Source organism: Halichoerus grypus, chromosome 13 (assembly GCF_964656455.1).
Source record: "Halichoerus grypus chromosome 13, mHalGry1.hap1.1, whole genome shotgun sequence".
Classification (NCBI taxonomy): domain Eukaryota; kingdom Metazoa; phylum Chordata; class Mammalia; order Carnivora; family Phocidae; genus Halichoerus; species Halichoerus grypus.
Genome location: NC_135724.1, coordinates 46,334,036 through 46,359,812, shown reverse-complemented (window position 1 = coordinate 46,359,812; position 25,777 = coordinate 46,334,036). Strand labels below are relative to the sequence as shown.

The 25,777-nt window shown below is 40.8% G+C and overlaps 1 protein-coding gene across 8 annotated transcripts in view; it reads right to left on the bottom strand.

The window, feature by feature from the left end:
• OSBPL1A (oxysterol binding protein like 1A) overlaps positions 1-25,777 on the bottom strand; it is a 220,197-nt gene that overhangs the window by 1,800 nt on the left and 192,620 nt on the right. For all 8 annotated transcript variants that reach the window (XM_078060491.1, XM_078060494.1, XM_078060493.1 and 5 more), the window contains 9 exons: positions 14,195-14,329; positions 13,105-13,202; positions 12,211-12,393; positions 7,733-7,840; positions 6,717-6,806; positions 6,352-6,478; positions 4,915-5,031; positions 4,187-4,310; positions 3,074-3,164 (listed from right to left, as the gene is read on the bottom strand). In XM_078060491.1, coding sequence (XP_077916617.1) covers positions 3,074-3,164; positions 4,187-4,310; positions 4,915-5,031; positions 6,352-6,478; positions 6,717-6,806; positions 7,733-7,840; positions 12,211-12,393; positions 13,105-13,202; positions 14,195-14,329 — 1,073 coding nt within the window. The remainder of the gene's footprint in view (positions 1-3,073; positions 3,165-4,186; positions 4,311-4,914; positions 5,032-6,351; positions 6,479-6,716; positions 6,807-7,732; positions 7,841-12,210; positions 12,394-13,104; positions 13,203-14,194; positions 14,330-25,777) is intronic.

Here is a 25,777-nt window from a genome sequence, read left to right as displayed (position 1 = left end):
GTCTCCATTTTCCTCATGCTAATAATATGGCTTCTTAGGTTGCACCTTGCTGTTAACATCCCGATCGATCTTTAATCCTGCAAAGAGCTGCTCTAATCATTTCCTTGCCCTTTAAAAACACCACCTAGTTCCCACAGTCCCAGCTTCCTTCAGGTAAGGGAAATGCAAAATTACTTGCTCAAAAGGTTCACAATTAAATTTGCGTCACATTTTCTAAGTATGATTTTGCTTTCAGAGTAACATTTGTGAAAAAGTTTCACAGGTGTTTTCCATTCTTTCTAAAAAAAAAAATGTTAGAAGCAGCTTAACTATTCAAATGAGGTTAGACGTGTTTGGTAAGTCCCCAATGCTTCTATTATCCCTACAGCAGCACAAAATGCCCTTAGAGAAAGAAAGGCAGATTCCTTGAAGGATCACATCATAAATGCCCATTAGACCACATTTTCTAGAATATTAATATCTAAATTCTCTATTTAGCTTTTGGGACTTTTTCCTAATTAGAAAATTTAAGTCTACTTTAAATGATCAAGATACATCAGATCTGGTTAACCAGACTAGAAATATATTAAACCATTATTTGATCAAAGTCAGAAAATTCTGTCTAATAATATGAAGTATACAGTTACACTCCTTTCGGTCCCCAAAGTCCAAGGAGTAAAAGCACTTTTGTTAGTTAGGCTTAGCAAAGTCAAGCGCTTCAGAAAAGCAGAAACATCAAAATCAAGGTAATAAAAAATAATTTGAAAAATGAACCAAGCCTCAGGCCATGTGCCACGGTGTAAGCAAAGTTCTCTAAAGACCATGTCTAAAAAAATAAAGACCATGTCTGCAACCACAGCCTCTCTTCGAGGCTGCGTGCCCTTGGAGAGAGTCCAAATACTGCACTAGAGGGGAGCACCTCAGAGTCAATGGTCTGATGTAGAGGACCAGAGTTTCCTTCAACTGCTAGTTCTAATTTTGAACACTCATGTCTAGAAACCTCTGCTGCTATCATCCTACCCCTCCCACATATACCAAAAAGTCCAGCTGATTTGTCTTTCTAAATGCACACATTGGAGACAAGCACGGTAACAGGAAAGAGGAGGGTAAGATTTCCTTGCTACCACCTTTTATTCCAATATTTTTGGCTCTCCAGAGTCCGTGGGTCTGTATCAGTAAAACAGCAGTCTATCAAGTCTGAATTCTGCACGCTGCTCAGACTGTCCGGGAGACACCCCGCCAACGTTTCTGCCTCAACACATCCCCCGCCGCCGCCAGCCCCACCGCCACTTCAAACCCTGTCCTCACTCAGTAGTGAGGATTCCTCTGGGGAAGTAGGTTAGGATTACAAGTGGCATTTTCACAGCAGGGACCACAGTTTCCAGCCTGAAAAATTCTGGAGCCTATACTCTTCCAGTGAATCCTGTATTAGCAGGAATACCAGCTTTAAGTGTGGAGGAATTTGGGACAGATTCTAGTAAGTCTCTGGGTTTGATTTCTCCGAAGGCTAGTTAGCGCTAACCAGCAGAAAATGTTCCTTTACAAACCGCCCTGCCTCACCTCAAGCTGAACACATCATCCATCCTGAGAAGAATCCAGTCAGTGAACATGCACTCTCCTTACAGCCACTAAAAAAGAGCTCAAAGCAGATTCTTTTGACAAAGAGTCAGTGGGATCATTTCAAAACCACGGGTATTCACACAGGCACTACTGATGCTGGGAGCGCGCCTTGGAGGAAAGGCCTGAGGGGGCAGCTCCCGGGCGCAGTGCCTGGTCGGAGCTCCACGCTACCACCCCGCTGTCTGAAGCTCACTGCTCTCTCAATTACATAAGACTCTGACCGTAAAAACTCTTAGTGGACTTTGCACTTACTTTGTACACCTGAAAATGTGACTAGAAAAATAAAGGAGTTAATAATTAGAAATACAGTACAGAAGTGGGGTTTCTGCAAAAGAGACTAGAAATAATGATAAAATGAATCCAATCTTTTCAAAGGGATCGGAGGGGAGCGTGTAGCTCTGCCTGAAGGACTGCTGGAGGTCAGTAATGTATCTAGTGAGAGGTCTAGGGCTCACTGGTTGTGTGTCCTCGAGCAAGTCTCCAAAATGAAATACATCAGCATTTGTTTTCCTCTGAACAATGAAGGGATTTCTAGACCACTTTCAAACGGTATTCTGCACAGGTCTAGGGAGCCAGGGTCTGTGCAGGGTAGGAGAAGGTGAGGACCGGGCGTGTCCCATGTCCCATCCCCCTCCCCCCCCTCCAACCATGGCAGCTCTGCCTCCATGAGTTCTGTATTTGCAGATTCTTTATGCATTCACTGGAAAAAGATTTTTAACACTAACCAAGCCCCAGAATCACTGGATTAGATGAAATCTAAGGTCATTTCCTAGCTGTAATTATCTTTTTCTAAAATGCAAAAGGGCTACCAAATAATGTCTGCTGAATGTTTGCAAAAATATGTCCATATTGCCTCTACAATGGGACAATGGTTTCTATTATGTGATATAAATTTAGAAAATGTTTTTATTCTATTCCTGTTTACAAGTGATTCTATTACTCAATAAAAAGTCACTATGCAACTCCTGACTCAAAAAAACAAAATTTCCAAAACTAAGAAATTTTACAGCCCACTTTCTATTTCTGAATGGAATTCAAGATGTTACTTTATACAGATCATATTTCTGTTGCATGTCAAATCCCTTGTGTTTGGAAGAGTAAAGGCACTGTCTAAATATCCTGGATACACATAGTAGCAAATGGCTCTGTGTATTTACTCACTTATACTATAAGCAAGTGGCTCTGAACCTATTTTTGTGCCAAAATCTGTCATTCTGGATTTTACTTTCCCTCTTATAACAAGAAAAGGACAGGACTTCGCCAGACATGGAAGGTAGACGGTTTGCTTAAACCACTTACCTGCATTAATCGTGTGGGAATATTTTAACCTTCATTTCCAAACAGCCCTTTTCCTTTATCACACATGCAAGTCTTTCAGCTTGAATACCTGGAGGAAGTAGCTTTTCTCTCCAGTCCTGGGAAAGCTCTGCAGCCCAACGCCCGCCCCACCCCGCAACCTTAGGGCCACACGCACCTCGTCTTCCAGTCCTCCTCCGACTTGGACCTGTTCTTGCGGGCTGCTCTTTGCTTTTCCTCCAGTCGTTTTTTTTCTTCACTAGCTTGATCTAAGGTACAAACATGAGTGGAAAACCAGTTATTCTACAAGTAGAGACTGCCGGGCACAGTAACGTTACAGAGAAGCATCACCCACATGCATTCACATGATCTCTCCGTTTTATTAGAAAACCAACATTACATTAAAATTTTAACACGTAGCCAAGGTAGTAAGAGGCAGAGCTGGCCCTCAAGACCCAGTCGTCTCCTTCTACAGTCTCACCCTTAACAACCTCTGTACTTACCAAAACGACCCGCTTATTCTTAAGGCCAAAAAAATTATGTTATAAAGCTTCAATGAAAAATTGGGTGGAAAAACTGAATAAATGCAGAATTTTTCTTAATCCTTGGTGAGACCTCACAGAGCTCCTTCACATTCCAGTCGTAAAAAATTCAAACAGTTTTCCAAAATCCTGGTGCACTGTCTCACTGATCATTCAAAAGGAGTACCAAGGTACTCAGATAGGGACTCTCCACCTCAGTGTCCCCACACCTCACGCCGCCTGATTCTTTGTGGGGCCGTCCCGGGCGCTGCAGGACCTCTGGCGGCATCCCGGCCTCTAGCCACTAGATGCCAGCAGCAGATCCCCAGACATGACAAACTCTCCAGACACGGCCACACATCCCCTGGGGGTAAAAACTGCTTCCCTTTTGAGAACCACTGAATTAGAAATGTAACACCAGGTAAAAATGTTATAATTAACCAAGGCCACGCTCTTCCTTGAGACTCACAAGGTAGTATTTAAATTCTGAAATATACAGTGAACTAATTAGTATATAGTTTCAAGTTGATAATGATGCTAATTCTTTTCTCAAATTCCCCTCTGACATTTAAGATCTGTCTCTGGCCATATGTAGTATATTAAATTGTCAGGGAGGGTCACTGAAGTAATGAATCTAAACGAAAGCTAATTACAAAAATCTCTCGGAGAGAGGACATATGCTTGTACCACAAGATGCAAACACTCACAAAACCTCCTCCTCCCCCCCAAGTGAGGCTTCATTCACCGTCACCCCCTCGGACACTCGTTACCTATCTCTCCGTTCTCCATGGCTCTGATGTCAGGCCGCAACCTGCAGTCTGTCTTAGGAATCACGCTCTCCATGCCTTTGTCTACTTCATTCAAAACCATTGCAAAGCTAGTAAAATTATACATCTGAAAGGCAGCAAAATGTCCAAATTAACATGTAGCAAGGCATAAGGCACCCTGAAAACCCCCGAGGACAGCAGGACTTGACCATGGCCTCCCTCCGTCTTGTGGGGACGAGGACCAGCCTTCTCAGACCAGTCTAATGTTTTCACCCACGTCTGCACCACCCATGAGTGCTGGTCTCAAAGAAATCTCAGAGCAGGCCACACAGATAACTATCCTCCGGCCCTGTCAACTTGAAGTGGAACTAGAAGCAAAATCAACATTCTTTTTACTTCATTAAAGTCAGTACTTGCTGGATCTGGGGGCCCCAAGACTCAAGTGTCTGCATCACCATGTTTGCTGAGAGCCAGTCTTACTCCAAGTTAGGACTGAAGAAGGCGCCCAGGCCCCCCGCCCCCACAGGTTCCCCGCCAGGCGCCAGACGGGACGGACGCACGGCACCGCAGGGGACACGGCAACCGGCACACACGAGCTGGCCGAGGCACAGCCCAGGGGCATCTTGACGGCCAGCTGCGCTCCTCTGCGGCCAGCCCCGCACGTGCCGGGCACAGAGCGCCCTCGGGGCGGAGTACGGGCAGCGAGGCCACGGCCACGGGGCCCACCTCACCTGGGCGGAATTTGGAGGCCGTGGGGCTATTCGCCACAGGAGAGCACTTCCAGGGATCACAGACACGCTCTCAGAGTCGGGCATTGGCATCTCGTCCGACTCCTCAGAACTGCTCATCTGGAAGAGCCAACACAGGGACACGACTTCAGTGCTGTAAAAACAGCCACGGCGTACGGCGCGGCGCGGCGCGGCACGGCACGGCACGGCACGGCGCGGCACGAGCACGTCCGCCGCCGGGGGCGGGGCAGCCCGACTCTCTCGTCACGCCCCTGCCTCGCCCCTGCCTCGCCACGGCGGCCGGAGCCGTAAGCGCCTGCTGGCGGGGAGCTGGGAGCCCACGCGGCCGTGTGCGCTGCGCCACTCAGTACTGGCCGCGCGCGAGGCCTTACGATGGTCATCACCGCTCCTCACTGCAGTGTCTGCATGTTTTTAAAGCTTTTGTTGTTTCTTAAAGACCAAATAACTCAGTGGAATACTTACGGGCACATTGTAAGAATAAGAAAAGGTTACATTCTTGGGACAGTTAACTACATGTATCAATGACACAAAGCCAGCAGGGATCCTAAACGCAATCACTACAAAGTGGATTTATAAGGATGTCAGGCTCCCGAGGACACCCCATTTCCTCCGGCTGTCCCCCTCGTTTTACAAATGAAGGCACTGAAGGTACCAGAGAGGAGGTGGGAAACCTAAAACTCCACCCGCTCCTCAGTGGCAGACAGGCTTCCTTCCCAGAGTTTGTGCTCGTTTAACCACGGCGCTGGCTCCTGGGGAGTAACCAGCCCTCAGGTACCTCCTGTCCCGACAGGCGCCCTCTCCTTCGCCCCCAGCTCCCCCGCACGGGGCAGAGGGACGGCAGCGTGCTCAGCACGAGCCTCCCTGGGGCCTGCGGCAGGGGCTGTGCGCCTCGCGTGTGCGGAGTGAACGGTCTCATGGAGGGGTCACCAGGGACCCCCTCAACTGCGCGGGTCTTCACTCCTGTGGTTTAGACACGAGAGCGTGCAACAGAACTGCCAACAGGCGTGAAAATGCAGGAAACAATTTGGGAGGCAATTTTAAACATTCAACCGATCTCAGCTTCTAAGGCACGTAAACACAAAGGAAGAGAACGGTTGTCCAAGCTGAACTCCAACTTCCCAAAGCCATGTGACTCCAATCACCGCCTCACGCACAACTGCACACAGCCACGGACTCCGTGGAAGGCAACGGCAAACAGTCGCCACCAGGGCCTGTTCTCTGTTGTTAAAAAGATTCAAGGATGCATTTCAACTATATCTCAATTAAATAAAGATGATGCAGGAAGAAAAAATTACGTGCATTAGCAACAAGCCAAAAAAATAAAGTCAAACTATGACCCAGTAACAAGCGCCTCTAAAAGGATTAGTACAAATTCAAGAGCCCAGTGATTCCTTCGATACCACCTTACAGGATGTTCACCTGTTTGCTGTTTTTCTTCTCTTCAGTATTCTTCTTATCATTTTTTTTGTAGGCATCAAAAGTAGCCGGGTCAACACTGTACAAACATTCGGTCCATTTCCCATAGAGGGCACAGAGCTTCTTTTTGCTGTCAAGAGAAATTGATATTCAGCCAACAATTAAGCCAGTGTTTTGCTGTAACTGAATCTTACTATGAAGATGCTTATGAATCAGATTCTTTAGAGAAACCTATTTCCTTGTAGAAGAAAAAATTTTCAACTCATTGAAATGCTTGTTTCCTAGGTTATGGCAGATTTTAATACTGACATTTTATTTCGTGGAGGACACCTATACTAACTACTCAACATTTAAAATGGAAACTTTACCTTTTATCTTGAATGTAGCCTTCAACTTTGTGTAATTCCTTACCAAAAAGGCCGCATGGCTTAAAATTCAACACACATTTGTCCCCAGTCCTGTGAAAAAGATATTAAGCTCAGATGACCATTCACCATGGAAGCAGCAGTAGAGAATAATGAGGAAGGTGACCTTTCTAGGGCAGCTGCTCTGGACTGATTTTTTAACACATGCCAGGCTCCACACAGAGGTTATCATGGCTGATCCTCAATTAGTACTGGACTCACCATCAAGAAAAGGTAAGCAAGGCTCATGAAGAACAAGAGACCTGAAGGTAAGCAAGGCTCATGCTGCTATGGAATCAATGTTGGTGTCTCCCCAAATTCATATGCTGAAGGCCTAACTCTCAGTGTGATGGTATCTGGAGGTAATTCAGTCACGAGGGTGGAGTCCTCATAAATGAGACTACTGCCCTTCTAAAGAGACACAAGACATGAGCTCTGTGTCCACCATGTGAGGAGATGAGGAGACCGCCGCTGCAAACGAGGGAGAGAGCCTCCACCAGACATCAAGGCTGCCAGAACCCTGACCCTGGACTTCTTAGCCTCCAGAACTAGGAAAAATAAATTTCTACTGTTTAAGCTGCCCAATCAGTCGTGGTCTGTTAGAGCAGCCCAAGACGAGTAAGATATCTGACTAAGGGCACAAAGTAGGATTTGAACCCAGCTCTTTTTAACTTTCATGTTCTTCCCACCTCAGCCCCCTCTGTGAATAATACAAACTAAGCACTATAAACAAAATGAGCTGAGGATGAAACTATAATTTCATCTGTGAAAACTCAGAATTCACCCAGTCTTCCCTAATCAGAAACTTTAATGAACTCCATTTATTACATGGATGAGCTTCTATTTACCCAAGAGTCCCACTGCCTGGTTCTTAAATTATCATAGGCCTCTACTAAGGCTTTAAAAAAAAAAAAAATGAAGTCCACTGGAATGGGTTGATGACAGTTGAAGGGATAGATAAGAACCCTAACGCATCTTACTTGTGGTTTGTGATTTCCACATTGCCATACTGCTCAATCCAGAGTTTACCCACAATGATATTATGTACACAGCACGTAGGATTTGTCCATGTGTATGCTTCACTGTGTCTAAAAAAAAACAAAAACCAAAAACCCAGAAAAATATATGAGAAGCATTATTTTGTTTTAAAAGTGCATTTGTCTCAAATGCCATTACTGAGGATAACAAACCAGAAGGCTGGACATAACTAAGCTCTAAGACTTCAAGACCTCTATTGATGCTAACTCACAATAAAATAGGTTATTGTCTGATTGCTCTTGCTGTTTCTTAGAAGGATACAGAAACTTAAGAGAAAAATCTACACTTTCACCAAATTCCAAATAAACTATGTATACACCAGTCTGTCTGGTTTCATTGTATTTTGCAGATACTGTGTGTTTTTACAAACTGAAGGCCTGTGGCAGCCCTGCATCGGGCAAGTCTACTGGAGCCATTTTTCCCAACAGCATTTGCTCACTTCGTGTCTCTGGGCCTCATTTTGGTAAATCTTGCAGGATATCAAAGTTTTTCATTATTACTGTATTTGTTATTGTGATCTGTGATCAGTGATTAGGACTCACTGAAAGCTCAGATATTTTTTTGAATTAGTATTTTTGTATTCTTTGGGTAAATACCCAGTAGTGCAATTACTGGATCATACAGTAGTTCTATTTTTAATTTTTTGAGGAACCTCCAGCTTTTGGTGATTTTTAATACTACAGCTATAAACATCTGTGGACAAGTTTTTGTGACAATGTAAATTTTCATTCCTCTAGATAAATACCTAGGTGGGGACTGCTGAGTTATATGGTAAACCTACAGTTGACTTTGTAAGAAACTGCCATACTGCTCTCCAGAGTGACTCTACTATTTTATATTCCCACCAACAATATTTCTAGTTATGGTGCATCCTTGTCAGCCATTGGTATTAGCAGTTTTAAAAAAAAATTATTTTGATTTTAGCCATTCTAGTAGATGTGTAGTGGTATCTCACTGTGATTATAATTCTGCATTTCTCTAACGACTAATGCTACTGAGATCTTCTGTGTTTATTAGCCATCTCTATGTATCTTTTGGTGAAGTATCTGTGTCATTTGCCCAATTTCTTATCGAATTGTTCCGTTTTCTTATTGCTGAATTTTGAGAATTCTTTATGTATTCTGGATATAAGTCCTTTGTTGGATACATGATTTACAAATAATGTTTACCCACCTATAGCTTCTTTCTTCATTCTCTGAAGTGTCTTTCACAGAGCAAAAGATTTTCATTTTGATAAAATCTAATTTATCAATTTTGTCTTTTCTGGACTGTGCTTTGGTATGTATCTGCAAGACGCCACTGCCTAATCCAAAGCCAGAAAGATTTTCTATGTTTTCTTTCAAAAGCTTTACACAGTTGTATATTTGATTTTAGTCTGATCTATTTTGAGTTCATTTTTGTGTAAGGTGTGAGGGAGAAATTGAGGTTCATTTTTAAAATGTGCATGTCCAATTTTTCCCATACCATTTGTAGGAAGGACTATCCTTCACTGAATTGTGTTTGCACCTTTGTCACAAATCAACTGACCATACTTCTGTAGATCAATTTCTGGACTCTCTTTCTCTATTACAATGATGTATGTGTCTATCCCTTTGCCATTACCACACTTTCTTGATCTCTTGATTTTTAGAGTTAAGTCTTAAAATTGGGCAGTAGGAGTCCATCAATTCTGTTCTTCCTTTTCAAAACTATTTTGACTGTTCTATTTCATTTGCCTTTCCATGTAAATGTTAGAATCAACTTTTCTATATTAAAAATCATCCTGGAACTTTTTATCTCGATTGTGTTCAAATATAGATCACTTTAGATCAATTAGGGGAGAACTGACATCAACTATTTATTAAGGCTTCCAAATATACTGAAACACAGTATGTCTTCCATTACTCAACTGTTCTTTATTTTCACCAGTATTGTGTGGTGTTCAGCGAACAGATCCTGTACATACTTTCATCTTCATTCTGCTACTAAGCCTATCCCAGTTTTTGTATTTGTTACTGTAATTTTCAGTATTAAAGTTTCCAAAAATACTTCAATTTCTTTGCTAGAATGTCCTTATTCATTTTAAGAGTGTTCATCTTTATGGAGCATCTCATGGAGCACAGTTATAAGAGCTGCTTTAAAGTCTTTGATTAGGGAGAGATATTGACATTTGTATCAATCTGTGATTCTTTACTCTTCAGAGTCCTTGGATAGTTGCTATATGTCTTCTGGCCAGTTGTAATCCATAGGAAAGATAGACTACAGGGTGCTCACTCCATTTTAACTAGAACAGGAACCACCTTTGAATTTAAATCTAATTTTTGTCTTTTAAAAAATTAATTCAATTTACTTAAATGAAAAACAACAACAACAGTTCACTCATTTCTTCCATCTCCTCCCTCCTACCTCTGGTAACCACTAATTTGTTTTCTGTGCCTATGAGCTTATTTTGTTTTTTACTTTTTATTATTTACTTACTTATTTCCACATGTAAGAGAGGTCATACGGTATTTGTCTTTTTCTGACTTATTTCACTTAGCATAATGTCCCTCAAAGTCCATCCATGTTGTGGCAAATAGAAAGATATCATTTGTTTTTATGGCTGAATAATATTCCATTGTATATATACACATTTTCTTTATTCATCCATGGATGGACACTTAGGCTGTTTCCATATATTGTAAATAATGCTGCAATGAACATAGGGTGTAGGTGTCTATTCAAGTTAGTGTTTCCATTTTCTTTGGGTAAATATCCAGAAGTAGAATTACAGGATCACATGGTAGTTCTATTTTTAATTCCTTGAGGAACCTCCACACACTGTTTTCCACAGAGGCTGCACCAGTTTGCATCCCCACCAACAGTGCCATGAGTGTTCCCTTTTCTCCTCACCAATACTTGTTATTTCTAGTCTTTTTGATAACAGTCATTCTGATAGGTGTGAGGTGAGATCTCATCGTGGTTTTGATTTGCATTTCCCTGAGGATTAGTGATGCTGAGCGCTTTTTCATGTACTTGTTGGCGAACTGTATGTCTTCTTTGGAAAAATGTCTATTCAGATCCTCTGCCCATTTTTAAATTGGATTCTTAGCTTTTTTGCCATTGAGTTGTAGGAGTTCTTTATATATTTTGGATGTTAACCCCTTATCAGATACAGATTTGCAAAAACTTTCTCCCATTCTGTAGGTAGCTTTTTCATTTTGTTGATGGTTTCCTTTGCTGTGCAGAAGCTTTCTAGTTTGATGTAGTCCCACATTTTTTTTCCTTTTTTCCTCCCACGCTGTTTTGCTTTATCTTTTGGTGTTAGATTTAAAAAATCCTCACAAAGACTTATGTCAAGGACCTCATTACCTATATTTTCTTCTAGGAAATTTATAGTCCTATATTCAAATCTTTAATCCATTTTGAGTTAACTTGTGTGTGGTTTAAGACAGTGGTCCAGTTTCATTCTTGCAGCTAGCTGCCAGCACCATTTGTTGAAGAGACTGTCCTTTCCTCATTTTTTCATAAATTGGCCATATAGGCATGGGTTTATTTCTGGGCTCTCTGTTCTGCTCCAACCATCTCATCATGTGTCTGTTTTTTATGCCAATACTATACTGTTTTCATTATCATAGCTTTGTAGTATAGTTTGAAATCAAGAAGTGTGATGCCTCCAGCTTTTTTCTTCTTTATCAAGATTGCTTTGGCTTTTCAGTATCTTTTGTGGTTCCATACAAATTTTAAAATTCTTTGCTCTGTTTCTGTGAAAAACATCATTGGAATTTTGATAGGAATTACACTGAAACTACAGATTGCTTTGGATAGTATGGGTATACTAATAGTATTAACTCTTACAATCCATGAGTATGGAATTAAGAAAACAATCCCATTTATAATTGCATCAAAAAGAATAAAATACCTAGGAATAAATTTAGCCAAGGAAGTGAAAGACCTGTATGCTGAAAACTACAAGACATTAGTGAAAGAAATTGAAGACATAAATAAATGGAAAGATATTCCACGCTAATCTTTTTTTTTTCCTATTGCAAAAGAGGAGAACTTTCAAATTTACCTAAGGTCTAAGATGGGTCACACAATTATTATTTCAGTATTTCTCAAAGTGAATTCATTTTGAAAGATGTTAAAGAAAACATTGCCTTGATGTACAGAAAGCGGTTCTTAAGAACTATCATGGAGTAACTGACTCCATTCTATCTTAAAATAGATCCAAACACCACAGTCAAACATCAAGTTCAATTTTTCATACATACCTAAATTGATAAACAAGGGCTATGGCAGTGCTTCTCAATTCTTTTACAGAAAGGTAGATAATTTACACCGTATAAAAGCTGTTTCTTTTTCTCCAGCTTTTGAACAACACTGTTAGGTCTGTGTGCAAGTTTATATACTTATGAGTAGGCATACATGAAAAGAGTTTAATGGCTTGATATCAACTCACTCAAGGAGCTCCAAAGTGATGGTTCCTTTGGGTTCTGCTTCCACACTCTTGCCCCAGAACTTCAGTTTGGGGTAGATTGAGCCATGAAAGATGAAATCATTGTTTAATCCTTCAGCATGAAATGCACTAATGGGTGGGTGATGGCTGACCTGCTCGGAGATGAGTCTGAAACCAAGGTCATCTCTTAAGATTTAAAAAAAAAAAAAAAGCATTATAATTAACTCTTACCATACAATATGTACATTACTGTCATTTCAGTCAAAAGGCGATGTTAAAGTATTAAACTGGTTCTAGCTACTTGAACAGATCAAAGAACAGGCACGTGACTTTGGGCAACCTGAATGAATTGACAACATCAGCCATGCAAATTTAAAACTTATTCCGCTGATATTAAGATAGAGGAATCTAATGTGTCCCTGCCCTTTCAAACATCTACAATACAAATGATATCAAAACTTGTGCAGAGATGAAAAGGAAGATTCAGAAAAACTACAGCCAAATGAATTCCCTAACTGTGGGTAAAGAAGCAGGCTACAATAGGCACACAGAATTGTACCTGTAGATGCAGTCATTGCCTTTATGCCAACAGTATACATTTATGTTAGTATATATTAAATGGGTATTAAAAAAAACTCCAATCATATCTTATGATCTACAGAAGGAGAAAAGAATTACTAATCCCACATGATCAGAAATATTGAAATCCTTGTAATTATTTTTCATAATGGTGCATTACATGTACATTTCCACATTTTTGACACAGTCTCTAAAACAGAACAAACATCAAAACTCTTAACTTGCTCCAGTAATGCAAAATGTTGGTAATGGTCCCTCTTCATCTGAAAAGCTATATAAATCATACAAAACCCATCTCAAAAAGTGAAAGATCTTTACCGAACTAATTCATAGGTCTCTCCGAGAAGCGGGTTGAAAGGCTTTCCAGTGCGTTCCCACTGAGAAGCCACGGCAGACACGGCAAATGCAGCTACACACTGTGGGACAGAGCATTAGAAGTTCAAAAGAGCCTAGCTTGCTCCCCATTCTTTGAGGACTGGAAATTTTGCGAAGACAGTCATTTACAAAATTATTTTGAGGAGTTTAATTACTTTGGATTTTTAATACAGCTCTAGCAACTTAATATGCCAGTGTGGGCATTCAAAATGAAAACGACTGAGTCCCTTACTCCAGTCATTCCGAGCCATATGGTTTTTATAACACCCTAAGAGTGCTACAGATTCTCTCAAGAACTTTTAAAAAAACTCTTAAACCCCAAATTACTTTTAATTCTCTTAAAATTTCTAAAAAGTACAACATTTTTAGGATAGGGAAAAAGAGACATAAGTGAACACTGGTATCAAGTCCCATAAGGTTGGGAAAAGCCGACTGATATAAATGAAAGAACAGAAAGATTCTGTTAAGAATGCCATGGCTTTGTCTGAAGGAGAACAATGTGTCTACTTGCTCCGCCTGTAACTAACCCATCCATACACACCATGGAAGCATCTTCTACCCAAAACAAAATTAAGAAGTGCAATTGCTTGTTGTCTTTTGTTTAAACCTGTAACAGTGTGTACACTTCTTACATACATAAGCATAAATATACGTATTTATGTGTGTATGTGTGTGTTCGTTCCTTCTTGGGAACAGCCTAAGAAAGTCTGAAAGAAGAAAAGTTGAGCTGTTTCCCCCAAGACCATGCTACTTTCTAAAATGGAGACTCAGAAACAGCTCACTAACATCCAGATTTGGTTATGGACCACCTTCTGCTTGTCTTGCAATTGTCACTGGTCTTTCCACCGTGGTGGCACTCTGGCTAGAGGATGGCAGGGGGAGGGAACACAGAGGATACTCCAAACACTCTCATTTTAATAACATTTCCCAAACTCACATTGCATTTAACACAAATTCTGTGTATGTTTTGGAGGTGGAGATGGCAGAGAAGTCTCTAAGACTCATGCCCTTTCTGTGCTAGTTTGACACATACCTGCATTCTTTCCACAGAATCAGAGAATGAACTGGCCTTGTGGATGAGGTATGTGTGCTCCATATATTCAGTGAGTCGCTGCAGGAAGCTCAAAGGCTCATTAAATATAACTGGCATGGTGATCTTGGACAGTTCCTATTTCACAAGAAAATGGAAATGTTGATGTCCCATAGACACGGCAAACTTACCTGCTGCCATATTTACCTAACATGTTCCTGGGAAGGAAGTAATAGAAAACAACAGTCCGTGAAATTTAATTAGTCTCAGTTCAATTTCACAAATCTTTCCAGAGCACCTAACAATATGGAGTATATTGTTCTAGGCACGGAAGGAAACACAAAGACTACCCAAACATTCTCCCTGACTTCGAGGAGCCCACAATCTGGTGAGCATTAGATGATGAGTATTAATAAATCTGCCTCAGACAGAATTAGGAAATGGGATAGAAAGGTGATGCAGACACAAAAAACAAAAATCTTCACAGTGAGCTAATGATCAGTGATATACCATTTTTGTGCTAATTTTCCAAAAGAAATCTCAGACTGTTTTTGAACAACACTGAGGTTTCCTGAGCACTCAAATCTACTACACTTTGGGGACTTGGTACTAGAAGGCTATAATGCATTTTATAGAACAGGTTTTAAATTCTGTCTGCTAGAATGACACAATCACAACAGACTTCCAAACATAATGTAATAATTGGTCGGGGTGGGGGTGGGGGGTGGTCTCTGACTTGAATTTTCAACTCTGTTTGCCCTACCCTGCCAGCAAACAATGGCATCATTAAGTCTTTAAAAAATTCACTAGGTAAGAAATTTATCTTGGTATTCTCTAGAATATTCTGATGATCTTCCCAACCTTCCTCATACCATTATTTACCTTTCCTTTGGAAATCAGGTCTTTAATAAAGTCTGCTGACTAAACCTACATGGGTCAGGTGAACATTCCCAAGGCTTAAATGCCACCTGTCTTACCTCTGACTTTTCCCCTCTCAACATCCACATTCTTATTGATCTGTACAATTAAAAATAATGTAACCTTCACAAAAATACAACTGGAGTGCATTAAAAAAATTAAGCTCATTCATTACCATAAAATATTGCAGAATACACAGCCATGTAGCAGCTCAACCTAATTAAAAGAAATAGTAGGTTTATTGCTGTCTCAATGGGGAGACCAGGGAGAATAGGAATCTAGAAGGGGACAAAGAAAAGAAGGCTGCACTATGTATCTTTGAGATCTCATTAACTTCAGAAATTCACTGTTGGGTCCCAGGTCAGAAAACTTGGACTACCAAAGTTTATTTTATTGTGATGTCTCAGGCTCTCTTCCTTCTCCTAAAAAATACCTTCCCTAGTTATTTTCTTTAATAAAACAAGACAAAACAAAACACTAATAGAGGAATACGTAACTCTACATATAAAATTTAACAATAAGGAAGTAAAAACATGAAAATGCTCCTTCCCCCAGAGACAAAGCAGCATCAACAGTTGGGGCTGCACTGCTATGTACTTACAGAAGAGTACAATAAAAAGTAAGGGGCTTGAATATTTACTTTTAACAATGGATAGACCATCCAGATAGACAAGGAAACAATGGACTTAAATGATATGTTAAACCCAAGAGACATATACAGAACCTTCATTCCACTGAACAGTAGCAAAATACACATTCTTTTCAAATGCATATGGAACATTCTCCAGGACAGATTATACATTCAGCACAAGTAAGTCTCAATATTATTAATTTAAGAAGATTCAAATGATATCAAGGAACTTTTCTAATCAAAAGAGTATGATATTAGAAATGAACTACAAGAGGGACGCCCGGAGGGCTCAATGGGTTAAGCATCTGCCTCCAGCTCAGGTCATGATCCTGGGGTCCTGGGATCGAGCCCCGCATGGGGCTCCCTGCTCGGCGGAGAGCCTGCTTCTCCCTCTGCCTGCCGCTCCCCCTGCTTGTGCTCTCTCTCTGACAAATAAATAAAATGTTAAAAGAAAAATTAGCTACAATAAAAAAAACGGAAAAATTTACAAATATGTGAGATTTAAAACACACTATAGAACAACAAATGGGTCAAAGAAGAATTCAAAGGGAAAATCAATAAACATCTTGAGACAAATGAAAATGGAAATCCAATATGCCAAAACTCATGGGATACAGCAGAAGCAATTCTAAGAGAGAAGTTCACAGCAATAAATGCCTACATTAAGAAACAAGAAAGATCACACATAAAAAGCCTGACCTTATACTTCAACGAACTAGAAAAAGAACTAAGCTGAAAGTTACTGGAAGAAAGGACATGACAAAGATCAGAGGGAAATAAATGAAATAGAGACTAAAAAGACAATAGAAAAGATCAATGAAACTAAGAGCTGGTTCTTTCAAAAAGTAGACAAACCTTTAACTAGACTCACCAAGAAAAAAAGAGAGAAGACTCAAAAATTGTAAATGGAGAGACATTACAACTGATACCATAAAAATAGAGAGGATCATACAGGCAAAATGGGTGAAGGAGAGTGGGAGACAGAGGCTTCCAGTTATGGAATGAATAAGTCATGGGGGTAAAAGGTACAACAAAGGCAATATATCAATATAATAGCACTGTATGGTGAGAGATCACAGCTACACTTGTGGTGAGCATAGCATAATATATAGACTAGTTGGATCACTATGTTGTACACCTAAAACCAGTGTTAACATTAGGTATCAACTACAGTTCAATTAAAAAAAAAAATACATGGAGGGGTGCCTGGGCGGCTCAGTCCGTTAAACATCTAACTCTTGATTTCAGCTCAGGTCATGATCTCAGGGTCGAGAGATTGAGCCTCACACTGGGCTCCACGCTTAGTGTGGAGTCTGCTTGAGATTCTCTCTCTCCCTCTCCCTCTACTCCTCCCCCTGCTCGTGCTCTTTCTAAAATAAATAAATAAATCTGTAGGGAAAAAAAGGAAAAAAGAGCCTCATAAAAAACTACTATGAGCAATTACATGCCAACACAAATGAGAAAACCTAGAAGAAATCAATAAATTCCTAGAAATATATAACCTATGAAGACTGAATCATGAAGAAAGAGAAAATCTGAACAAATTATCAGTAAGGACACTGAAGCAGTAACCAAAAGCCAGCCAACAAACAAAAATCCAGGACCACATGACTTCACTGGTAAATTCTGCCAGACTGTACTTCTCAAACTCTTTAAAAAAAGAATAGAGGGAACACTTCCAAACACATTTTATGAAGTCAGCATTATTCTGATACCAAAACCAGACAAGGATACCACAGAAAAAATCATAGACCGGTATCTCTGATGAGCACAGATACAAAATACCTCAACAAAATATTAGCAAACCAAGCGCAAAAGTACATTAAAAGGATCATACAGCATGATCATGTGGGATTTATTCCTGGGATGCAGGATGGTTCAACACCACAAATCAATGTGATACACCACATTAACAAAATGAATATCATATGATCATCTCAATAGATGCAAAAACTGCATGTGACAAAATTCCACATCCTTTCATGATAAAAACTCTCAACAAAGTGGGTAGAGAGGGAACATACCTCAGCATAATAAAGGCCATATATGTCAAGCCCACAGCTAACATCTTGCTTCCTGATTTCAAACAAGATTATAAACCCAAAGTAACTGACACAGTATGGTAGGGGCATAAAACTGGACATACAGGTAAATAGAATACAACAGAGAGCCCAGAAATTAATCCACACCTATATGGCCAAATGATTTTTGACAAAGGAGCCAAGAAAATACAATGGGGGATTTCCTCAATAAATGGTGCTAGGAAAACTGGACAGTCATGCAAAAGAATGACACTAGATCACTATCTTATACCATTCACAATAGTCAACTCAAAACGGATTAAAGACTTTAACATAAGAACTGAAACCATAAAACTCCTAGATGAAAACACAAGGGGTAAGCTCCTTGTCATAGGTCTCATGATGATTTTTTTTTTAATCTGACACCAAAAGCAAAACTAACAAAAGCAAAAACAAACAACTGGGACTATATCAAACTGAAAAGCTTCTGCACAACAAAGAAAATCATCAACATCATAAAATGGCAACCTACAGAATGGGAGAAAATATTTACAAATCCTGTATCTGATAAGAGGTTACTATCTTCTCTCTCTCTCTCTCTCTCTCTCTCTCTCTAAACTCTTCCAACTCAATAGAAAAAAAAGATTAAAAAATGGGCAGTGGAACTGAATAGACATTTTTCCAAAGATCACATTCAAATAGCCAATAGATACATGAAAGGTGCCCAACATGACTAATCATCAGGGAAATGCAAATCAAAACTACAATGAGATACCACGTCACACCTGTTTTACGTCTATAAAAGAGAGGAATGGCTGGCAATGATGTGGAGAAAAGGCACCCTTATGCACCACTGGTGGGAATGTAAAGTGGTACGGACACTATGAAAAGCACAGTGGAGGTTCCCCAAGAACTTAAAAATAGAACTGCCATATGACCCAGGAATTCCACTTCTTAATATTTACCCAAAGAAATGAAAACCCTAACTTGAAAAGACATCTGCACTCCCATGCTCATTAGAGCAATATTTATAATAGCCAATATGGAAACAACCTAAGTGTCCATCAAAAGATAAATGGATCAAGAAAATGTGATTAGTGTGGTCAAGAAAATCACACACACACACACACACACACACACACACACACAGGAATATTATTTGGCCTTACAAAAGAAGAGAATCTTGCCATTTGTGACAACAAGGATGAACCTAGAGGGCATTATGCTAAGTGAAATAAGCCAGACAGAAAGACAAATACTCCACAGTATCACTGATATGTGGAAAAAAAAACAACAAAAACAAAAGAAAAATACCATAAAGGGCAAACTCATAGAAACACAGTAGGGAGGTGGTTGCCAGGGGCTGTGGGTAGGCAATATAGGGAGAGATTGGTAAAACAGTACAATCTTTTAGTTATAAGATGAGTAAGAGCTGAAGATCTAATGTATAACATGGCAACTATAGTTGATAACACTGTTTTGCATAAATGAAATTTGCTAAGAGTAGAATTTAAATGTTCTCACAGAGAAAAAGTACTGAGGTGACTGATGTGTTAATTAACTCAAGGGGACCCTTTCACAATGTATACCATATCCAATCACTGTGATGAAGACTTTAAATATCTTACAATTTTGTCAGCTATACCTCAAAGAAAATCTCTTCTACACAAACTTGCAGTACAGAATATGCATTAGAAATTGAATTTTTTCAAAATACCTTTGAAATTTCATTTAGCATCTACTAGGTGCCAGGCACTGTTTTAGGCACTGGGTTAAAAGACCTGGCAGGGTCAACCCTGACCTGGAATGCCTTGCTCTCTTCCCTTAACTCTTGTACATCTTACCCATATTTCAAGGCCCAGCCCAAGTCTCTCCTCTTCAACCATTCTAGGGCTCATTGATTTCTCGCTTCTTCCAACTCCTGGAGGACCAGAACCTAGATCTCACAATTTAGCCCTTGATCATGTATGAGACTGCCCGCTGCTATGTCAGCTCATCTTGCTAACTCTACAGTAATACAGTTCCCAGGGGGAGGGAGAGTATCTTAGACTCCACCACACTGCAGGTGCCCCTCCCCGACATGCTCCTCTGCAGTCCCCGTGCCCACTGACTTTATGCCTATTCAGGCATTTATCACAATGCACTAGACTTTCCTGACTCTTTCACTGGAATACAAGGCTCCTTGAAGTCAAACCTTCTTTTTTAATGATGTAAAACAGTTCACATGGCAAAATGTGGGAAAAGGTAGGTTACAAAGCAACATGTTCAAAAATAGGTTCTATAGATCTAGAAACAAATGCCAGAAGGTCACAGCACGAACAAATTAACAGTTGCTGCCTTGAGGAGTGGGTAGTACAGGTGATCTTAATTATCTTCTTTACACTTTTCTGTATTCTCTAAGCTTCCTAAAATGAACACGTTTTGCTCTTTTAATCAGGAGTAAAACAGGAGATTTATTTTAAAGTCTAATACTTTCAGCCTGGCAAAAGGAAGCTAACAAGCTTGCCCCGCAGAAACTGGACCACCTTACAACCCACACACTGACATGCTAATCATAAAATGTACAAGAGAGAAACAAAGTGGCAGAAGGGAAAAAGAAGAGCAACAAAATCCGCTCAGGTTAGTCCAGTCCTAAGTTCCAGGGACACTAAAGTGGTTCGAAGAGTGAGTTCTGAACAGAAAGCAGCATGGTGGCTGCCGGGGACTGGGGGCGGGGAACGGAGAGCTCCTGGTGACACTGGGTATGAAGTGTCACTTCTGCACAATGAAAAGGTTGGGTGGATGGTGGGGACTGCTGCACAACAAAGTGAATGCATGAACTCCACTGAATTGCACGCTTAGAAATGGTTAGGATGGTACATTTTATGAATGGGCTCTGAGATCAAAGGCCCCTTGCCAACTCATGCTTGTGTCACCACGAGTAAGTCCCTCACCTCTCCCCAAATGGGGATTTCATTGTGTACCTCACAGGGCTTGTAAAGGTTAATTCATATATGACACTTAGAACAGTAGCAGGCATACAGTAAGTGAGCAATGTTAGCTATTATCATTAAGAACACATGCGAGAGCGCCAGATCCTCCAAGACGCGGAGAGGCAAGGGGGCCTCGAAAATTAGGATACTTTGCCCTGTCACCTGGGAGGCTGAGCTGTAGAAAAGCTACTCAGAAGGCAGCCTGTCTTCCAAGTTCTTTTTTTTTTTCTTTAAGATTTTATTTATTTTAGAAAGAAAGAGTGCATGTGAGCAGGGGGAAGGGCAGGAGAGGGAGAGAATCTTAAGCAGACTCCATGCCCAGAGCGGAGCCCGACACAGGGCTCAATCTCACGAACCCGAGATCATGACCTGAGCCAAAATCAAGAGTTGGAGGCTTAGCCGACTGAGCTGCCCAGGCGCTTCCTGGCTTCTGAGTTCTGGCTTTCAGGGGTGAGGGAGTAAAGGAGAGGACACTTCCTGGAGCCCCAGCCAGGACGGATGGCTGCCGTCCCATGGGAAGGCTCTCTGCTGCCTGGCTGCTCCATCCAGTCACCAAGACGACAGGGGCTCACCAGGGGGACGACTCAAGCCCTACCCTTTGACTAGTATGTGACCCACACCATGCTGTTCTTGTTCTCTACGTTTCACTTTATCATGTACAACAGTAGGGTGAAACTTCCATTACAGGAATGAAGAACTTTACCGCTAAGCTTATTTCTGGATTTTTTTTCCCCCCCAAACAGCACTAGAAGGACAAAATACTCCCTGAGGCAGTAGATGTGCTAGGGGTGACAGCATTTTTGCCTGTGCCTAGTTACAGCAGATGAGAGAGTCCTGGCCGAGGGACTTAATCTTTCATCTCAAAAGCAACGCTAGGTGCACTGCATCTCTTCACATATATCTTCCCAGGGAAAATATCCAGGCAAGGATGGGATGATCAAGGGTCCACTGGCCACTGGCTGCTCAACACCAGCTGGCTGGACTTTACAGGAATTAGTGAGTCAGTGAAAGAGGGTGTGCTGTAAACTGGAGAGCAAAGCACAAAGGACATGGTTTATCATCAATTCAATGGGCAGGTTATTTTTAATCATTTGAAAAGCCCCTAAAATTCCTAAATAAGCTTCTTTAAATCCAATGTTATAATCCAGAATAATTTAAACACCTTCCTACTTCTTTTAGTAACTCAGAATGTATGCATTCAAGGAACTATAAAGGCACACATCTGGGCCATCTAACAGAGAAGGAGTACGAAGGAAAGAAAAAGATCCAGATCCCAGAGAACATATACACATAAATCCAGTCCGAGATAACACCCTCACCCTCTCAGAAGAGTATAAAAAGCTATTTTAAAAGAGTATAAAAAGCAATGGACTTACAACTTTATTGCTTCTATTAGTTGAATTATTTTAAAGTAACCTTACAATAATTTTAATTGTTAAAATCTACAGTTCCCTAGATATGTAATGAAAAACCCAAGTGACACAAACTATATTTCGTTCTGTCTTGGAAATGTATAGTGACACCATTTTTACTTCCAATATAATAAGTCTGGTATTGGACTCTCTAATTAATTGAATACAACTAATTAGTACTGTGTAGATTCCAGTAACAGAAAAAAGAAAACAATGCACATTATGAGGGTCAAGTTTCAGGAAGAAACATTAGCTGGACTACTTTTATCGCTGGGAGCATCAGTCAGCTGGAAAAATTAAGTATTTATGCCAGGCAGTTCCACCCTGTGACTCAGCTAAAAACAAAGTTTAAATTTATCCATGCAAATTAATAGCAACCAATGATGAAACTGAAGAAACTCTTAATTGCAATTTCTCATCCGCTGACAAACTGAGAATTAAAAAAGAGAGAGAGAAGGCTGCTTCATCACTTGAGCACTACATAAACAACCTGAAGGCAAGGCCAAGTTTGATCCCAACTAAAATGGAAAAATATTTTATATATGTAAAGTCTAACACTGTAACACCCAAATGCGCAAATATTTAAGACCTGGGTTACCCAGAGAAACTTAACTTAGGTCTTAGGCTAAATCTGTCTGCTCATTTGCCCAAGCAGCCAGCTTGCAGGCAGAGCCCTCACCCGGGAGTGTAACCCAAGCACTAAGGGGGTTTCTAGACTCTTCAGTGATGGTCAAGTGCTAGCGGCAGTCCTAGCTCTGTTCCTTGGATGTGCCTTCTGCAATATGAAGCTGGTACTGGATCCTTCCTCCACAACCCCCCCCCCGCCCCGCCCAACCCCTGCACACCTCCCATAGCTACCAAGGGTGTAAAAATTCATCCTTCTTACATCTAAGGGCTTTGGAGGGTCAAAGGTCTTTTTCACATCTTCTGCTGCTCAGTCCCCTCGTTCCATAAGATGTCTACCATCTACCAGTTTATCTTGCATGAGAGGTTCTTGCTGTCTGAATACCACTGATTATGCCCAAAGCAGTCACACGAAGAACTCACAAGACAGCCCTCGTGGGACCATCTGGATGAGCAGTTTGAAAAAAGCCTGCTGCCCTCATGCCTTTCACTGTTGGTTACAGCACTGTTCCTCAGCTCTCACAGACCAGCGCAAGGGGAACACAACAGGGGAACGAGTGGAAGGTAACCCAGCCAGAAATGAAGGAACTATGGAGCAGGAGAGGGGTGTGTGTTTGTGTATGAACTGAACCACACTTTGCACACCTTGGTGCAAACCAATGGTAAAAACAAAGAAAAAGAAAAGAAAAGCATGAGGAAAAAGGTAAACAGAAAGATATTCCTTTCCCATTCTTCCTGTCTAGTAGCTGAGTCTTTTCAGACTTGGCTGGACAACTACTAGACTGGAGTGTGGAAGGATGACAGACGCACTGGCTGAAGCCGGGACTGGATCTCAGTCTTCAGGCTGTATTCACTCGAGGTGCAGTCACAAAGACTGTCTAGTAGCCACGCGGGCGGGGCTGCTTTAAGGGGGCCAATTTCCAGACGCTCAGCCTCCACAGGCACTCTTACCTAATAACTGGCAGGCCCAAGCAGACACCTGCACTGGATGTCATGCTGTTTCTCTTTTCCCACTTCCCCTTTCCAACTACCCTTCTGCGATGAGGGGTGGGGGTGGGGAGTGGGTTGTGTGTGTGTGGGGGGGGAACACCTCACACCATACTGAATCATAGTATAGTATTCTTGCTTTGAAATGTAAAACTCTGCAGGGCGCCAAATGAGGGGAGGGTTAGAAGTACAGTACTGGAATCAGTGAAGCCTCTTTTAACTGAGGCCCCATTCACTAATCTGAAGGAGGGCTCCAGGACTTTCTCTGTTTCAGTTAAGGCAAAGACCTGACATTAGAAATCGGGACTTCTAGCCACTTCTGCCATATTGGGGTATTCTGACTTCAGATCACTGCAAAGTGAGGTGGTAAAGATGCTAGGTTTTGTTTAACTACTTTGCTGTTTCTGTTCCCCGTCTCTCAAGGCAGTGTTTATAATGTACCAGCGGTGGCAAAGCGCCACATTTTATCTAGGTCTGTACTGATCTTAGATTCAGAATTCAAGAATGGGACAGGTGCCACAGTGACATACACCAACATGTTTATCCGACCCCCAAAGTCACATCACACTCCTGACCGCTGACGTGAGGCATGTCTGAGCATGGTCTGGCTCTGTGGTTGTGTGGCAGGCACCTTGCATCAAATGAACGAGCTAAGGCGGTGGTTTTGAGGGAAACATTTTAAAGCTCAGGGTAAGATAAAAGCATTTTATCAAAAGTTACTATACTGACACAGGTGTGTTTCAGCGAAAAATATTTCCATTTTCTCACACCTTCTCACTATTACAAGGTATAGGTGAGTGAGAGGAGAGCTTCGTGAGGCAAGGACTGCAGTCCCTGGGAAAGCTTCTCTGGCTACATTTACATTTCCCAGACACCAAGACACCTAGGACTCCAATGGAGGCTAACAAGATCTTTCACAAGTTCAAGTTTTTTAAAGTTTTGTTTTTAGTAACACTGAAGAAGTCCTAATTGAGTTGTCAACTTATGGATCATAAAAAAATATTTTTGATAATATATGTTATCTGAATTTTGGTACACAGGTGGGAAAGGGTCAAAGAACTGAATGATATTGCTAGATGTTAAAAAAAAACAAAACACCAAACTCCTACTCCCATCTGCCTATTAATATGAGCAAGGTTTAATTCTTGAATCTATTAAAAAATAACAATCATTACTGAAAATCCTGTCACATTCTAGCAATAGGGGACATTCTCAGATATCTAAACCCAACTGAAAAAATCCATTTTATGAATAACATTTTACCTTTTATGTTAATATTTTCATAAATTTTGCAATGCTTGTTATTTTGATCACTCATATATTAATACTTGTAAGAATACATTGATGCAGAGAAACTTTTATTCTTAAAATCTTATGCTCACAGGATATATCCTGTCAAATTTTTATTTTTGTATGTATTTTTGTGATAACGAAGTATGATAGAGTAATCAGTAAAAGACCTTCAAAGATAAAAAAAAAAGTTAAGGATGGGGCGCCTGGGTGGCTCAATCGTTAAGCGTCTGCCTTCGGCTCAGGTCATGATCCCAGGTTCCTGGGATCGAGCCCTGCATCGGGGCTCCCTGCTCCGTGGGAAGCCTGCTTCTCCCTCTCCCACTCCCCCTGCTTGTGTTCCTTCTCTCGCTGTGTCTCTGTCAAATAAATAAATAAAATCTTAAAAAAAAAAAAAAGTTAAGGATAATATTCCATAAGAAATATAGAATGCAAATATGAGTTAAAGGAGCAAATGGAACTATAAACTTCTCAACTCTTAAAGAAGAGCTTACTCTTGCATTCAAATTTCCACAGTATTTGGTTCCACTGGACATTTTTAAAAGAGTGATATAACATTTTCACTTTAAAAGGTCAGTTTTTATAAATAGATCAGAACTTTTTCATCTCTGATAATAATCCAATACTAATATTCTAGGACTCCAGGATATTTAGCAAACATAGGGTTGGCACCTGCAAAGCCATGAGCACAAATGCCTACTCCACTTTTGTGCCTACATACCTCATTTGCC